Source organism: Cyprinodon tularosa, unplaced genomic scaffold (assembly GCF_016077235.1).
Source record: "Cyprinodon tularosa strain WSP-4 unplaced genomic scaffold, ASM1607723v1 ctg395, whole genome shotgun sequence".
NCBI lineage: Eukaryota > Metazoa > Chordata > Actinopteri > Cyprinodontiformes > Cyprinodontidae > Cyprinodon > Cyprinodon tularosa.
In genome coordinates, this window is record NW_024039113.1 from 268,022 (window position 1) to 286,364 (window position 18,343).

The 18,343-nt window shown below is 36.2% G+C and overlaps 2 protein-coding genes across 6 annotated transcripts in view; both read left to right on the forward strand.

Moving 5' to 3' along the window:
• Positions 1–3,682: 3,682 nt before the first annotated feature.
• Positions 3,683–9,863, forward strand: tmem41b (transmembrane protein 41B). The gene is made up of 7 exons (XM_038297710.1): positions 3,683–3,857; positions 6,224–6,341; positions 6,852–6,980; positions 7,230–7,323; positions 7,859–7,963; positions 8,244–8,382; positions 8,472–9,863. The coding sequence occupies exons 1-7, from the start codon at positions 3,758–3,760 to the stop codon at positions 8,639–8,641; spliced, it is 855 nt and encodes a 284-aa protein (XP_038153638.1). The 5' UTR covers positions 3,683–3,757; the 3' UTR covers positions 8,642–9,863.
• A 1,790-nt stretch (positions 9,864–11,653) lies between these two features.
• dennd5a (DENN/MADD domain containing 5A) overlaps positions 11,654–18,343 on the forward strand; it is a 31,358-nt gene continuing 24,668 nt past the window's right edge. For 4 of the 5 annotated variants that reach the window (XM_038297712.1, XM_038297717.1, XM_038297714.1 and 1 more), the window contains exon 1: positions 11,654–11,915. In XM_038297712.1, coding sequence (XP_038153640.1) covers positions 11,816–11,915 — 100 coding nt within the window. In that variant the 5' untranslated portion in view covers positions 11,654–11,815. The remainder of the gene's footprint in view (positions 11,916–18,343) is intronic. The other variant, XM_038297715.1, reaches the window with a different exon arrangement.

Sequence of the window (18,343 nt, forward strand, 5' to 3'; positions counted from 1 at the left end):
AGAGTGGCACACTCTAGCAGCTGAACATTCCGTCCATAGACTTCCATTATAAATTTGAAAATCTGTAAAAATTGTTTAAAAGTTTGAAGCTTCACTTAAGCAAAACTGTAGAAGTTAGCTGAAAGCCGAGTTAAACAGTAATAGCAGAAAGATACGGAAACATTTTAAAAGTTGAATGGTGTTTCTAGCTGAAAGCATGCTGAAGTAGTTAAAGGGCAAAGTAGCTGAAGATTTAGTGGAATTTTTGAAGTTTTACATGCATTTCAATGGGGCCAAAAATCGCAGAAAAAGCTGAATATCGCGAAAACTGTGAACAATATCTTTACCAAAAGTCATAGCATAACTCTCCTGAACAAGCTGAACGTTTTGATACCAAATTTGTTTAAATCAGCTGAAAACTGTTGAACTAGTTAAACGAAGAAAAACCTACGGAATAATAATAAATATAAACAGAAAAACAATAAGTGGGAATGCATAAGCAATATGTCTGCTTTACATTGCCGTTTACACCTTCATGTGCCGGAACCCAAAATAACCAAATATCAATGCCACCCCTATATAATCTGAATAGACTCTGCTTGATTTCTAATACTAAATCTTCTCTATCTTTTCATTCTCCCTGTATACTTTCTAAAACTGCTTTGGAATCTGTACAGCCCACCACCCTGTCTGGTCTAACCTCCTCTTGCATTCAGACTAGCTGCTAATAAGTCAGATATAGCAAATCATTCAGAAAATATATCTGAATTATTAGCAGCTGGTTCAGCTACATTTACTTTTACTATTCCGTGCACATGTGAAGGTAGTATCAGACATTTTAAATATTAGATTTTTGCTTCTACACAGTCTATAAGACTAAAAGACGGTTTTCATATAAACAGACACCAGACCAGTCTCCTTGTAAATGTATTTATCCCATTTTATTGTAGACTGGAACAAGACATCCAGCAAACAGTCCAGGAAACAACACACCTAATAAAAAATGTATACTTATAATTTTCTTTTTTTATTGTGAATGGTTTGTGGTGATATTTTGTTCTGTCATCACCTTTTAAAAAAATTTTTGTGCCTTTTTTCTAATTTAAACATTTTTAATTTGTTTTGTGTCATGCAAATGTCTCTGAATTAGATTGTTAACAAGTTGTCTTCTTTTATTCGTTCATGAATATGTGGCATTAAATCTTCACAACTTTTTTAGCGATGCATTTCAATAACTAATGATTGGATGGAAATTAGAAATAAATGTTATATTATATTTTTCCTAGGTTTTTTATCTGTTGCAATATATTTTTACATGTTTTATTTCCATTATCTGCATAAATTGCCTATCTTCAGAGCTGTCTTTTTTGTTCGTTGTTTTTCTGCTTTGTTTCTTTATTTGAGGTCTCCCACAAATGAGACAGCATTGGATTTATAAAGCATCAGATAAAACTCTTGACTTTCTTTGATATTTTCAAAATGTGGCTTAGGAATGAGTTAGGGCCAGTTTTAAGAAATTCTGAAAAAAAAAAAAAAATCTTGACGAGATACCAAGGTTGGTGTAGCTACAAACTATAGGACAGTGGCTCTAATCTTTATATACCATCGCAGCAATCAATCTGCTGTCAGATAACAAGTGTTTTGCAGCATTGGATGTTTCTGTTGATTGTGAAACATCATGTCGAAGAGATATTGAAGTACCAGATTATGATGTATATATATCTGTGATTGTTACACCCTAAACCTTTTTGAAAAATTATTCAAGACAAAATTGTTGGTGATTCTACATCCAATACTTGATACAAGTCTTTCTTTCATAAAGACATAACCTATCTCATCCTGTAGCATTTGCTAAATCTCTCAAAATGTTCTGTATGTTTGCTGCTTGGCAAGAAAGTTTTTTTGGCTTTAAAACCTGTCTCTGTCTTTAAAATAAGATTAAAAGCTTAAATAAATTAGTTTTTCTGTGCATATAGTATAAAAAATGCCAAGTTGTGTTTTAGATTTATTTTCATTGTTTATAAATGTACATTTACATACACATATCTTATCCACCCTGTGCCTAAAACGCACTTCAAAATCCTTAGAAAATCCAATTGCAATCAATTAAGAAAGCATTGATTCTCAGAAGGCTACAGGCTTCACAAAGGAGAATCAGACAGATGGAGACAGAAACAATAATCTGGACTCTTTCTTCATTAAGTTCAGGAACAAGCTCAGCATCCTTCTCTCCTCCCCACAGTCAAACAGACATCCCACCCTGCTTTAATACAAGGCTTCCCTCTCACACCTCATGCTTTATCTTCCACCTCTGCCGTGGACCCTCCCTCTTTTATGCACTTGTTCTAAAACACAACCGAAGCTGGTGCTGCTCCTTCCCCCTTCCAGCTGTCGGACTCTAGAAGTCTAATAAAGAGCCAACTATCACAATACCTCACAAGGTCTAGATGATGTCTGCCCCAGAGTCCTGATAGCCTGTGCAGAGCAGGTCTGTGGGATTCTTCAGCACTTCTTCAAACTAAGTGTGACCCAGGGGACAGTTACAGTGATTTGGAAGACCCCCTGCCTTGTTGTGGTACAAAATAAAACCAATAGTCCTCTGTGACTATAGCCCTGTTGTCCTGACATTCCAATTCATGATGGGCCACTGTTGGTTCACTTGAGCAAGAAAACAAGAAGCTATCAGCACGCCCTGCAATTTGCATCATCCACCTGCTTCAACAAACATACTTTCATTTAGGCAAAGCAGGCAGCACCCTGAGGGTCATGTTTATTTGATTAATTAAGTGCATTTAACATAAATTAGTCTAACTTACTGTACCTTGTTAGAAACTCCAGACCTCATCGATCACTTGGAATAATTCAGACAATATAAATGTATAAATATGTGTACAGTTATTAGTAAGGGCTTCGTGGAAACCTGGTCTGGTCATTTGTTTGGAAAACATTAATTTTTTTCTGTTGGTACAGTATGATCAGTGCTTATTGATTCTTAACTGGCTTTGGTGCCTTTCAGTTTTCGTCCCCCCACTCAGTGCTGGCCATCCTCATGCAAAATTTCTAGCTCCACCATTGCCATTGGGGTAACAGCATCAGAGCAAATGACTTTAAAAAGCTTTAAAAACATTTTAAAAAGATGGTTGTGTCTGTTTTAAGAACATCTCTAGAGCTGCTGGTGTTTGAGAACATTATTGACAACAGTGAGCATCCTGTTCAGAACTGGTAAACAAAAGAGCGTCTTCAGTAAGAGGCCTGTGCATATCTTTTGCTATACAAGAAAAGCCTTCGTGCCAAGAGCTATCATCATCTGTAATAAGGAGTAAAAAAAAATAAAATAAAAAATACAAGAAAAAAAAAATTTCATTTACCATCTGGATCAATAAAGTATGTTTTTATTAGAGTAGAATCAAATTATTGGCCAAACATTCAGAGTCAATTATGCTTACATTAAGTCATTTATTGTCAGGTTCTATTTTGTATTTTTACTATTTTATCTGTTGTCCAACATTTTAAAAAAGGTAAACACAGGAAGAAATTAAAACAGATTTTGGAAACTTTCATTCATGAAAGGCTGAGGAGCTACTGTGTTCCGGTAGGGGGCGCTACTTCAGGTGACGCGGTGTTTGCAGCCCTAAGTGCAGCGCAGAGGTAAAAGGTCGCGCAGTGTAACGTGTCAGCAGGCTGCCTGTCACCATACCCGGTGACACTGAGCGCCGGGGGGTGTTGTCGATTTACTAATCGAGAAACTGAATATTTATTTTAGCAACAGCTGTATAATATGGCCAAGAAGCGGAGAGATGTACGAGATATGGACAATATGTCCTCTTTAGCGAAGGCGGAAGTGAAGTCCAGCGACTGCGACTCTCGGCTTTTGAAAGGTAGTATGCTCCTATAGAGGCTAGCAGCTGAGTTATGGGGAGATGAAATCAATACTTATTTACAAAACCTCCCGATTAAGTAACATATCTTATTGTTTACATGGAGGTCGACCTGTGTTAAAGACCAGGAACTAATGTTAGCCAAAGTAAGCTAGCTGAAATTAACCTAAAGAGAAAACTCCCATGGTTAGCTTGATAGCATCACCACCAAAAATAAGTTCAGCAGGGAAACGGTGGTAAGAACGCCGTCTCTTCACATTAGGGACATAGAAAAATCCTTAAAATATATTAACATCTAAAACATGCCTGGGTTTTAGATTCTATGCGTAAATAAATTCAACAAACATTCGTCTTTCAACTTACATCGACCTAAATATTGGCGTGTTTTAATAAAAACATACTAAAACTAGTTCTGTCACATTTGATCCTGATTTAGGACAGCACACTAATGCTTTTGCTCGTCATCTCTTGTAATTTGTTTTGAGCACACTGAGCTGGGTAAATGGATTTACTCCAACAGCTGTATAGCAGATGTATTATTGGAATAAATCAGAATTTTTGCCTGAAATCTCAAAAGATTGTTAGAAATTAGAGTGAACAAATATCCCCTGAATTGCTACGATTACCTACGTTTTACCCTCATGAAAGAAATCACAACAGTATAATGTATATAACAGATCATTTCAGTTTGATCTGTGAAGGATAGTGATATCCCCCACTGTCATGCACTGTTTATGCATTTTTGCTAACCATTTATATATTATTCCAGACTCACAATCATGTCTGCTATTTCAAAATTAAGTAGATGAGACCTTAAAGTTTGAAGAATAAAAAAGAAAAATAAAGAATGTTGGTTAATATTTGCAAATGATGTATTGATTAATGTTGTTCCCTTTACAGACCTAAGTCCAAATCTATGAGGATTTTAAAGAAATGTGAATTGAACAGTTGTCTTCTTAAAATCGCGATCATGCTCTGTCCGTGAAGGGCATATTTATTTGATATCCTTCTTTAATAACAATTTCTTACTTAAAACAAACCCAGAAAACTATTTTTTTTTTGAAGTGTTTGGCTATTGTCTAAATGTCCATCTGACACAATACAGCTAACAAAATCCTTAAGTACTTGTTCCACTCTTTTTAAAGTAAGACAAACTGTTATGGACTGTAAATATTATATTCTTATTAGTCTGTCAACATTCTACAGAGGAGGATTAGAAAAAAAAAAAGTTTACTGATTTTTTTTTATTTTAGTTCAGTTTAATATGGGAAAAATTACCTCAGAATTGTGACTTTAATCTCAGAATTGTGACTTTAATCTCAGAATTGTGACTTTAATCTCAGATTTCTGACTTTAATCTCAGATTTGTGACCTTTTTGTGACTTTTTTTTCTTAGAATTGTGACTTTTTTTTCTCAGAATTGTGACTTTTTTCCCTCAAAATTAAACATTTGGTTTTCAGAATTGTGTACTTTTTTTCTCTCAAAATTCTGATTTTTTTTTTCTCAGAATTTTGACTTTTTTCCCTCAGAATTTTGACGTTTTTTTCTCAGAATTTTGACTTTTTCTCATAATAAACTGAAATAAAATTTAGAGATCAGTTAACTTTTTAAAATTCTTTTCAGTGGTCCTAATCCTCTTTCGTAACATTCAGAGCAGATCTGAGCTTCATCTGCCTTTTTGTATGGTTATATTGTGGTTCAAATTAAAGAGTATCAAAGAGGTGTACACATTTGATCAAATGATGTGGATTTAATAAAGGTGTTTAGAATGTTAAAACAAAATGTATCATTGTTTACGCTCTTAAAATCTAGTTAACCAGGCTTAGTGGGTGCATTGCTGTCTGCCGCTAGTCTGAAAGCCAGAGATGCTCCACTCATTCAGCCAGACATTCGGTTGGCCAAATAGCTTTTAATGTTATGTTTATTTATGAGTTTAAATAAAGTGTCAGAAAACTAGGCATTAAAAAATAACATCAGGTTTGCACTTTTCAGCCCTCATTGTTTATGTTTTTCTTTTAATAATTTGCATTTAATTTGGTTCTTTAGCCCTATCAATCATACACTTGCTGACTTAGATTAAATAGAAAATGCTAAAAGGTTCTCAGAAAAACATGCTATCCTTGGATTGTTCTTAAATAGTATGATCTTTTCTACACATTTTTTTAAAACCTTTATTAAATAGACAGCAAGAGCAAGAGTGTCTCATATGAGGCAGAGCTCCCTTAGGGGCTTCAAGAAGTGATGCAAAACACACAAACATGTTTCACAAAACTCTCAGGGAGGAAGTTTGTATACTTTTAACATAAACATTACAATTATATGAAGAGTTAGTTATCATTTACCATTTCCTTACTTTTTCTTACAGAGCCTCAACAAAGTATAGGAGGATCAACACGTATGTCTCTGCTGATCCTGGCGTCAATATTCGCCTGCTCTGCCTCAGTCATGTACCTGGTCTATAGAAACTTCCCAGAACTTCAAGAGTAAGTTGCTGTTTGCTTCAGCCATCTGTGGATTGGTCATCTGTGGAGGAGGTGGCAGTGTTTATGAAAAAAAAAGTCAAATAAGTTCTACTTTTCAGATTTTCTCTGTCATTTCTTTTTTTTTTTTTTGTTTAGTGCTTTATTAATCAGTTAGTGCTATGTGAATAATCAGAGCCTTCTTTAGGGTGAAAAGCATAATAAATATGTTCTTTGTTTTCTCCTGCAAAAAATGTTAGACTTTTAATCTATCTTAAGTGGTATTTTAATGCTCTTATCTTCCATTAATGGGTCCATATCTACTGTTTCGCAACGAAGTTATGTGATTTCTTAAACCGAGGGGGATGTTACAAGCAACATCTTCACTTTTTACCTCATTTATGGGAAAATTGTCAACATCTTGAGTAGTCGCAGTAAAAGGGACAGTTTTGTTTGTCTAAAATGGGGATTTAATGCTTTGTTCTGAATCAGAGTTCTCTCTCTCTCTCTCTCTCTTTTTTTTTTTAAATACAGGGATGAAATGGAAAAAATCAAGATACCTAAAGACATGGATGATGCCAAAGCTTTAGGAACAGTGTTGTCCAAATACAAGGACACCTACTACACAGAGGTGTTGGTGGCTTACTTTGCAACCTATGTTTTGTATCCTTGAATTAAGAGAAAAAAAAAACAAAAAACATTGTTTTCTTTTAACTTGTCAATATCACTTTTCCCTATTTTGGCAAATAGTAACCATTCATTAATATTGTTTTTGTTGGATTTTGCTTGTTTCATGGCAGCATTTGATTGAATATTAATTGGAACTTTGTGACATATAACGCTTATCAGAAAGTCTTTTTTTTTTTGTGCCTGATGTATTTGTAAAGTTGTTCACCTTAACCCTCCTCTCAGCCTCCAGACGTTTGCCATACCTGGATCTATTTTCCTAAGCATCCTGTCTGGCTACCTTTACCCTTTCCATCTGGCTCTTTTCTTAGTCTGCTTGGTGAGTAACCAAAAGGTGACAAAACGAAACTGAAACTGTCACTATTTGACAGTGGCAACCTAATTAATGTAACGGTACATCCAGAATAATCTAAATAGAATTACAGTGTTTTTTTCTTCATATCTCTGTAGACATTTGAATTGAACATCCAAACCTTAAAAACGGTGACATGACTTGTACCTTAATCACTTTAGTTTTTCTACATTCTAATGATGTGTGCAAAAAATAAATTCATAAATGTGTTCATGACAGCGACGGCTGTGGTTAAAGTGCGAAAACCCAAAGGCCTCTGTGTCTTCTTTGGAGCGACATGGTCTGGTTTCTAAATAACAGCGCTACTACTGTTTATATAGCTGCTGGTTAAAGATAGACGGTGCGCTAATATGCTGTTATTTTTATCTCAGGGAGGGTTTTGTTCTAACAATGTTATTTTGTGTTTTTTTTTTTTTTTCTAAGTTGTGTTCATTTTTAACGCAAGTTGTGAGGTTTCCTGACCATGTGTTAATATTTCATCATGTGTCTAATATCCTGACAGTGCTCTGGCCTTGGAGCTTCCTTCTGCTACATGTTGTCATATCTGGTGGGCAGACCTGTGGTCTACAAATACCTCACAGAGCGAGCACAGAAATGGTCCCAACAGGTAATAATATAAATATGCACTTTTAAGGAACCTCTGAAGGTTCAACATGACATGTTTTAGGTGAACTTCAGGCTCTGCTTTTGAGAAGAAAAAAAAAAGAACTTCAACTGGGAATTTTGGACTTTAAATATTGTTTAGATCAAGCAACTTTAGCTCTATGCAGATGCAGTGAAGCTGTTAAGTCTTTTCTTGTTATTTCTACTGTAAAGCTAAAGGATGTAGGGTTTGTCACCAATCTGTTGTGTTGCATCACATTTATATATATATATTTTTTTGGCAGGTTGACAAACACAGAGATCATTTAATCAATTACATCATCTTCCTGAGGATAACCCCCTTTCTTCCTAACTGGTTCATTAACATCACCTCGCCTGTCATCAATGTGCCTTTGGGGGTGTTCTTTGTCGGCACCTTGCTCGGTAAAGTCCTAAGTGCTTTTTGTTTTATTTTACTGTTGGTGAGATCGGTTGTTACTGACTCACCTGTGTTTTATCTTGGTTTATCTTAGGAGTGGCGCCACCGTCCTTTGTGGCGATCAATGCTGGAACAACGCTGTACAAGCTCACCACCGCCGGCGAGGCTGTGTCCTGGAACTCCCTGGCTGTGCTCGGGATCCTCGCCGTGCTCTCCATCTTGCCCGTCTGCTTCCAGAAGAAGTTGCAGCAGAAACTAGAGTAGAACTCTTCCGACAAATTCAGCATCTCATTCGCTGGCTGGTCCTGATGTCCGGTTTTGCTCGGTTCAGGAACGTCGTAGCGGCTGCTTCTGTTTCAGTCAGACTGGCAGCTGCTTGCGTGCTGTTGGCGAAGAAGTCTTAACACGCACTGACCACAAAATGCATGCTTTGGTGGCTTTTTCCTCATGTTAACAAAAATTTCAACTTGTCTGCTTCTATGCAGATTTTTTCTTTTTCTTTCTGACTCCTGTTGCTTATTCTGGCAAATCTTCTAAAAGAGAAATTGGATTGTATTTGTTTTTATTTAAGGCACTGGTATTTTAATTGTGTCTTGACGAGTAAAGGTGCTACTACTAGTAGGATATATTGATGGTTTCGCTGCAGCTGATGCTGTCTGCATCAGTGCCACTAGTGTCTTATTGAGGCGTAGTAAAACATTCATCTTTAAAGTTAGTGGAACAATGGTCGCCTATTTAAGCTGAATAACACCTTCCAATGGTAGCATCTTTAAATCCCCAACCTTCCTTAATATTTATTTATTTTTTTGTGTATCTAAATTATCTATATCACAAACACAATGCTTTGTCACATCTTTCTGATTTTTTTTTTTTTTTTTTTTGAATATGATGTGATCAGTAAGAAAATGGATGTACTGCTTTAACTAAAGTCAGGTTTGGCTTCTCTGCCTCAAAGGTTGTCCTTTGACCTCAGTGTATCTTTTTAAAGGTTAATGATTCTCTTACTGGGAGAACTTCCAATGATTGATCCTTTTCTGTCAGTATTTTTAACTTATTAAGAGAAAATACAGTCCATCAGAGTGGAGATGTACTCAGAGGTTGGAAAGCCATCTGTTGCTTTTACTGGTTCCAGTTCATCATCGTGATGATGTATCCGTCTGTATTTACGTTATGTAATCCTGTAACTTGGTAACCTATTGCATAGTTAATATAAAAATGTCCTTTTTTGTTTAACAGGATGTTTACTGCACTAATTGTGACTTAAAAATGGGAATTTGAATTATTTAAATCTGTAATAGTCAAAACCCACTGGAAATTACAAGAAAATTAATCTTATTCCATCTTCAAATAAAATCAAGAAATTACTTTCCATCATCTGACAGGAAATTTAAGCAGGTAGATTTTAATTCATGTTCATAAGTTTTAGACTTGACACTGAATATTGATTTTTATTCATTTAACTTAATTAAATATGATTTGTCATTCAGTTCATTCTTTTTGGATTATTGAAAGGCAGTAATATCTGCTAAGCAGTGTATCGCTTTGTAGAAAAAAGATTGCAACTCTGCCCAGGCTAAACTTTTAACCAGGAAAACTGATCTTTCTAAAGTCTGATTTAACACAGAATCTTTCCTTTAAGAGAAATATTTTTTTTGTTTGTTTTAGGTTTGAATGAACTCCTCACTCAGGCACCATCTAATTTACTTATATTAAAAATGTGTGTTTAACTTGATATGTGGGAGAAGACAACCCCTTAAAATGAGACGGGACATTTTAGGCAACCATAATAGAATAGTGCCACCAGGCGGTGACATTGGCTCATTCAGGCAATAGAATAGAATAGAAAATCCCTTTATTGTCCCACATTGGGGAAATTGTGGGAAATCCTGGCAGCCTGTCTTATTATCTTCCTTTAAAACCTTTCTATGGTGGTTTGGAAACCTTGGGACACCACTTAAGTGTTTTCCTTTTGAAATCATATTAAGAGCGGTTAGAAGCAATTTTGTAACTGAATATTACTCAATAGTTCATCTTTGACAACTTATGACAAAACGAATTGAAAATATCTAAAAAGCTAATAAGAACAGTAAGCAATTATTTATATACTACAAAGTTGAGGTCAAAAATTTATTTGCATCTTTATATCCTCTACAGAAATATATGTAACCTACGAAATGGTTCAACAAATAAAGCGGGACAAAAAAGAGTTTGAATAAATTAGCTGTTGTTATTCTTATTTAAATGTCTAGCTGTTAATATTGGGTCAGATGCTGTAAACTGATCTAGACAGCTAAAATTGGATAAACAAAAAATTTTTTTAGAGCAGTTCTCTTTTTCCAACCATTAAGGAGACAAAATTATTCTATTGTACATTATTAATGTTCCTAACTTACCTGGTACGTTTTGGTTTAAATATCCATATGAAGCTGTTAATGTTTACTTACATATTGTACCTGCGTCCACATTTTGGCTACTTTACTCATTACTCAGCAGACAAATGATCTCAGATATTTACTAATATCTACATAGAATTAAGCGGGTATATGAACAGAACGTGTCAGAAACCCCCCCAAAACATTTGACTTAATTCTGTACAGGGGTGGAGCTAGAGGGGGGGCCAGGGGTCGCCATGGCCACCCTTACCCAATCATCGGCCACCCCTGTGGCCACCCATACCATTTTTCCCCCTCATAATACTGACAGTGGCAGCAGTAATACTCTCAATATTCAAAACATTTTAATTTTTCATAGATTAACAATTATTTGACACAAATCACTGTGGTTAATTATGCACATCAATATACTAACATTAACTTTTCAGAACTAGATTTTGTGTTATATGGGGTAAAGAGAAAATGCAAGTCAGTCTTCTGTTAAATCATAGATAAATAATTTAATAAAAACTTAGTAAATAAACAATTCATGTAGATATTAGTACTTGTAAATTAAAATTTTATGCAGAATGATTATTGATAAAAGTAGGTAAGTAATGACAATAGAAAAGATGTTCAACCCAGAACACCCAAAACAAAGGCTGTAGGAAAGTATAGTTTGTCTTTATTTGGAAAATATGGGTGTTCGTTGAATCAGTATAGATTGACCCTAAGGTTCTGGTGCCGATCCGCTTTCGGCCACCCTACAGTGTACATTAGTTATTGCCTGGTCACCCTTTTAAAAATGTTCTGGCTACGCCTCTGGCTCAGTTGAGATTTTATTTTTGAACGAAGTTTTATTTTGAAACGGCGTTTTATTTTGAAGGGGTTTGGGCGGAAGTGAGTCGCTCCGCTGTCGCCGTTGCGGCTTCAGCTAAATATGAGTGCAGATTTTCAACCCTTGCAGTAACGTCGCTCACGTAATGGACTGGAGAAATCACGTCTCCTAGTCCCTTTAATATGCTCCACGTCCCAGAGCTGAGGGCATCACCGGACCAGTCTCAAAATGACCACCGGCTTCAGCTCCGGTTCCTCCCGGTTCGCAGATTATTTTGTGATCTGCGGACTCGACACCGAAAGCGGGCTGGAACCCGACGAACTGTCCGGTAAGCCTATTAGCCGTTGGGGTAAAACGTCGTGGTGATGCTGTGAGGAAATAGGGAAAGGCTGAATAATTTCTTATATTTTATGTATTAGTATTTGGGTTGGGCTTTCACATTTTCCTTTCCAGACCATTTTTGTCTGCTGGGGTGAAAGCAGAGCGAGCATAATAACCCCGGGCCTAGCATACCTGCTTTCAGCCTGTTTCTTTCTAATGCTCCATTAGGATTGACGGGATTACTGACTGGTTATTCCTCTTTATCTCATTTTAATGCAGAGGTTGACCTTCACCTTCTTTCTGACCGTGTTCAGCTGTGCTATTATTAATAAACATTTGAAAAAAAATCTATTATTGCATGCATTTATACATATTTACAGTAATAAAAGCTTTGATACACCTGTTATAATTATGTGAAGATCATAATACAGCCATGCACTCTCAGATCCACCCACATACATAGCCAGCATCCACTAGAGACGCACTATACATGTAACACTTTTTAAATGGCACACCCTTCCTGTCAGAAAAGCATAATACAAATAGATTCAGCGCCTAATTTTAGCACAATAGCTCGGGATCCATGTGTGCCCGGTCTGTTTGGTTTGACTACAACTCACTGTTTAATCAGGCTTTCTCACAACAGAAGAGCAACATCAATTTGAAAGAAACATCTGCAGCATGTGTAAGTGTGAAATGCCTAACATTGGGTATATGTGATTGGGATTTGATATCATGTTTATGTTTCCAATCAGATCTCAACCCAGCTGGTATGATAGAATAGAAATCCCTTTATTGTCCCACAATGGGGAAATTGTGTTGTTTACAGCTACAAAGGGGGAGATGATGTGCAAAAATGATGCACATTAGAAAGTGTGTACATATAACAGATAGGAAAATAGCATTTTGCTGTAAAAGGTTTTTACAACAGAAATACTCTGTATCTGGAAGTAGGAAAAAATCAAATGCAGCAGTGGACATTTTTACAGTAAAATGTGATCTGGTTCTGCTGAAGGTTTCTTCCTGTTAAAAGGGAGTTTTTCCTCTCCACTGTCGCTAAAAGCATACTTGGTGTGAAGGATTGCATCTGAATCAATGAGTCCATGCAATCAACTGGTTTTCTTTTCATAGAAAACTTTGAATCAATTTGACTGGATGATCTGGTGAACTGTAAAGTGCCTTGAGATGACGTGTTGTGAATTGGCGCTATATAAATAAATTTAATTGAAATGAAAAATAGCAGCAACACAAGAGATGTGCTAAAAATGACAGCAGCATGTTATTTAACTGACTAAGATAGAAACTGCAAAAATCAGCATGAATGTAACAATTTATTGAGGTTGTTGGGAACAATGGTGGTTATAGAGTCTTAGAGCTGCTGGAAGAAAGCATATGTGATAACACTCCCTGGTGCATTTAGGGTGCAGCAGTCTGTCACTGAAGGAGCTCTCCAGTTCAGCAACAGCTTCATGCATGGGTTGGGAGACATTATCCAACAGAGATTATATTTTAGTTAGGATCCTTTGTTTTCCACCTCCAGCACTGAATCCAGAGAGCATCCAAATGATGGGGAATAAAACCATAAAATCAGAGAATATTATTGTAACATCTGTTTACGATTTATCTATAAAACAGCCCTGTCCTGTTTGTATTGTGTTGTGCTGTTCAGGGCCCATATATATTGAATTACACTCTACTGTATTTCTAGGCTTCAGTTTTGAATGCTTGGTTTTGCTGAGTTTTAATTGTCAGTACTTCACAGTTCAAATGTGTAATATGTAGAGGCAAGCTTAAGGTTTTTTTTTAACTTAAAATATACTTTTTAAATATCTTAATCTGATCATTATTTTTAATGCAAATCCAGTGGCTTATATTTTTTCCTCATCTAGTTAATTCATTGGGGAAAGATAATGAGTTGGAATTAAACTCTTCAGTTTGCTTTAAATGTGCTTTCTGTTTTAGATGAGTCTGTGTTGGGGTCAGACCTGGTTTATCAGCGCAGTTGCTATATATTAGCAATTGTTTATGATGCCACCATTCTGTACTAATGTCAGGGTTTTCCGTAGTAATGTCCCTGTTAACAGTGCTTGATGGGAAAACCCTGAATGTTTAAAAACTAAAAAGTGGTCTACTTATCTCAGATGGTATCTCTAAGGCTGTGTTTAAATTCAGACATGTTGCTATGCCCATCAAGAAAAGAAAATCCCTGAAGTTGTTTTCTCACTCCACTGAGACTCTTCCTGCTGTTTGTTAATAAAGAGTCATTTGGTCTCATACCTGTTAACGACTACATGTAGAATCCCATTGGGTTCAGCTAGCTTTAATTTGGATATCCTTAATGTGTTTTTTCACTTCTGAAACCTCACAAATTAAACGCCTCTGGCATTTGATAACATTTTCTCTCTTATCTCCTCTCTGTCTCATGCTAGCGTGATTTATAGTGACTCAGCAGGTAGTGAAAGGCAGCTGCTGCAAGAAACTTCTTTCCTCCCTACAGCACAGCAATAACGTGACCAAAAATCTTTTTAGTTGTCTTAGGCTGATGTGGTTCTCCTTTTTAACTTCCTTTGCTTGAGTTCCTGTTTATTGCTGTAAGGACCAATTCACTGTTAGTTTTTGGGATGCAGAAAAAGCTTAAGAGTCTGCAGTCCCCTTTTTATTGCAACTAATCAGTAGGGTTATTTATTATTATTATTATTATTATTATTATTATTATTTTTACCAACAATTCAATGCCGATATTAATACTGCAAACCGTTTTCCTTTTTAAAGGCAAAGGAATCTTTATTTCATGGGAGATGGGGAGACTTGCTGCATTAACATATTCCTGTTATCTTAGTTAAGTCAATAATCAATAGGCAAAACGGCTGAACGATTTCTCCCAAAAATTAAAATTGCGATTATTTTTAACCAATATTGCGCTTTTTAACTCGATAATCCTTTACACTAACCTCAAGCTTTTAGATGTTTTACCCCAGCTTTTCACGTTTTTTTATTTTATTTTGCTTGCCCAGAGTCCATTGTTGCAGAATTTTACTGTTACCTTGTCTGAAAAGGGCTTTCTACGTGCATGCACCGATCTGCATGCTAGCTGAAAATCTCTCTACCTTTCTGTGCGGTGACAACCCCACTTTAAGAGTTTTACTGCCCCCTAGAGGACTGAAGGAGAAATGTAAGATTTTACACTTGTTAAATATAGTGTGATTAAAATTGAGTACTTCTGCTATTCGAAAACTGGATTATATTGCAAATGCAATTAATTGCACCGCCCTAATGGGCAATGACAGAAAAACTATTTTTGGACATGTAACTCTCGATCAAGTATTAATATCCTTTTTTCTATCTTTAGAAAACATTGAAAAGATGAGGAGATTTTTGACCCTAAGGTCCATATAAATATATTCAGTAGCAGCCTTGATCAGGTTCTGGTCATTTTGCACCGGCTTTCACCACCGAAAGGCTCCGTTGCTTAGTAACCATAAAAAGTTGACACACAAAGCAGGAAAAAAGGATGAATACAGAACTTTTTAAAACTGTTTCCTTTGAGGTGTGCTTTGGTGGCGCAGTGGTTAGCGCACACAACCCATGTATGGAGGCCTTAGGTCTCGACGTGGGCGATCCGGGTTTGAATTCGGCCTGTGGGCCTTTCCCACATGTCTCTCCCTCTCTTTCATACCCCCTTTACTGTCAGCCTACTGTCCATAAAAACAAGTGCCGTAAAAAAAAAAAAAAAAGTTTTTAAAATTTTTTTCCTTCTCTTTATTGTAAAGTGAACAAAGACTATACTCATGAGAATACAGAGTGGAATAAAGGTGACAACCACTGGGACCATGTACAAATAAAAGAAAATGTAATGATATAAAAGGGGTAGAAAGATATAAGTAAATCTTAACAATTTATGTATAAAAATATATCTGCAAAATCTCTTATGTTCAACAACAAAATTGATCAGTTAAGCAAATTGTGTAAAATAGCAAATTAAAAAATGAAAATCATACCAGATTTATAGTCCCACACTGCAGATATATTAGGATACACCGCACCCTTCCTTCAAATCAGGCAAAAAGGAGGATGCATTTGTCGGCCTCATAACGAGGAGTCTTCCAATCCGAACAGACTTCGGTGCCGAGCTATGACGTAATCGGCCTACGACGCAGCCCATGAATTCAAATTCAGCCAGTGTCTCATCTGAACCAACTTTGTCAAAGTGGCGGAACTAAGACTGACTTTATGTGTACCAGTTCAGTGCTGCTGATACAGGAGCATCATAACCTGTTGGTTGGTCTTCAGTCAGTGCTTTGCCTTAAGAACCGTTATTTAGGCTCTAATCCAGACGTGCAGAAACTCAACTGTTTTGGTCTGTTTGTTGTGTACTAAGCTAGGTAGATTTAATCATGGTTTACATCAATGCTTTGGGCGAATTAGTGCCTTTTTGTTGGATTAAAGTTTGTTGTGTTGATATAATCAAAATGTTGATCATGATCGGTACCATCTTAAGCAGAGGCTAAGTTCCTACGACTTCAGAGAGTTCAGAGGGGGGTAGATCGGACTGTAGTTGGGGAAAGGACTATATTGTTTGTTTACCTCTGATCAGTTGTGAAGTTCATTTTCTCTATCAGCTTTAAGTCTGTTGTTAATGATAAACGCGTGACTTTAAAACGTATAAAAAGCAAAGGAGATCTTAGAAAATGTTCTTTGTGGACAAACGCACACACTGAAAACGAAATCTATGACATGTGTGGGCAGAGGAAATACTGGCTGAGATTCCTGATTTTCAGAAGATGCTTGTTGCTTCAGTGTGATACTGAAAAGTGAGAAATAAGGCATGATGCTGTTTCTCTTTCTGTCATGTTTAACCTAATATTCAGAGTCCTTTAAATTAAATATAGTCTTACTGGCTATGCTTTATACTATGTTCTTAAAAATAACAACAACACCTTTTTAAGTTAACTTTAATGCATATGATGTGTTTGGTTTTTGTTGGGTTTTTTTTACCCAAGGTGTGTAATAGCACTTCTTTTAAGTCTCTGTGCAGAGACAGAAAGTGTAACCCACTGAAGCTTTGCTCAGATATGCAGCCTGAAGCTTTGAGGTCAAACATCTTTGATGCTCTACTTACAGCATGTTGCTGCTGTTTACTGTAGAAACAGGTTAGGGGCTTGCCCTTATCAACTGTTTCAGTTATGAGTCGTAGAGAGGAAACGGCGTGGAAATTCCATTGTCAAAAGCTTCACATAAATGTTTGTTGAGGGTATGCTGTTCCTAGAAGTTCTCATTTTTGTTTAGTCAGGAATAAATTAATAGAGACAATTATAAGAAGTGCTTCATGGCTCCAGCCAAGTTTACATTTCTTTGCTGCAGTTGATTATACTTTCTGTTCTCTTTTTTTGAATAAGCCCTAAAAAGATACTCAAAGTCTTTAGTTTTTCTCTTATCTCTAATAAGGTTGGCTGAGTCAGTTGGGTAGAGATGCAGAAGTTGGGGATTTCTGTAGCTGGTTGCTTTGAAAAGGTGAAATCTTGATGATTAGAGATCTACCGCCCAATCAGCCAGAGGTCATAATGGCCATTAATCACTGTATTGGTTCTGATCAATGATCAAAAGCTAACTAATGTAAAATCTTTACTCCACATTTTAATGGCTGTGTCAACAGAGAACCGTCACCATATTTCATCCAGAAGTAAATCAGCCAGAGGGCTTTGAGCAGGTAAAGATCAGACGTATGTTTTGAGGCTGAAATGTTTAATTTTAAGTCCTTTCCAAAAACCTTCTGCATATCTTTCATTTGTGTGCTTTACAACATTTATGGTCAAAAAAGCTTGATCTGTGGCTCCTTATTATTTATAAGAAAATATTTGGAAATTATTACATTAAAAGAATTCCTTCTGTTTTCTTTTGTTGTTTCGGTATAAAAAAAACAAAAAAAAAAAACTTTTTTTTTTTTTTTTTTTTTTTTTACCGATCAAATCAAGACATTTTAGGGCGACTTGTGTTTTTACACTATTAGAAAAAGTTCCCACTTCCCTTTAAAAGCTTTTGGACCAGTTTAGGCCTTCCACTTGGCTTAAACAAACGCTGGCGGCTGAGTTATACCGTGAATAAAGCAAGCGTCTCTCTCTGTGTTGCTTTTCTCCAGGGATTTTAGATTAAACTTACTGCGTGATTCTTACTTCAAATATGGTGTGAGGTGTTAACCCATGTACAGTGGTGGAAAAAGAAAAAGAAAACAAAGAAATGGATTCAAAAAATGTCTTTCAGCACAGCATTTGGCAGCACACTTGGGACTCGATTTGCATATGTATGACCATGCGGCCTCTCAGCGACTCTGGAAACAGCAGGAACTGAGGGACATGAGTAAACTCTGGACAGGCTCTCTTTATTCAGATGCTAAATATCTTTTTACGTTTTCAGGGCAGCCTCTTTTCAACCCTTCTC

Bases quoted from the DNA above. Each gene is read 5' to 3' on its own strand.
- tmem41b (XM_038297710.1), top strand. From the start codon at position 3,758: ATGGCCAAGAAGCGGAGAGATGTACGAGATATGGACAATATGTCCTCT. The intron at 3,858-6,223 runs GTAGTATGCTCC...TTTTTCTTACAG, and splicing joins CGACTCTCGGCTTTTGAAAG to AGCCTCAACAAAGTATAGGA. The intron at 6,981-7,229 runs GTATCCTTGAAT...CCCTCCTCTCAG, and splicing joins TACTTTGCAACCTATGTTTT to CCTCCAGACGTTTGCCATAC.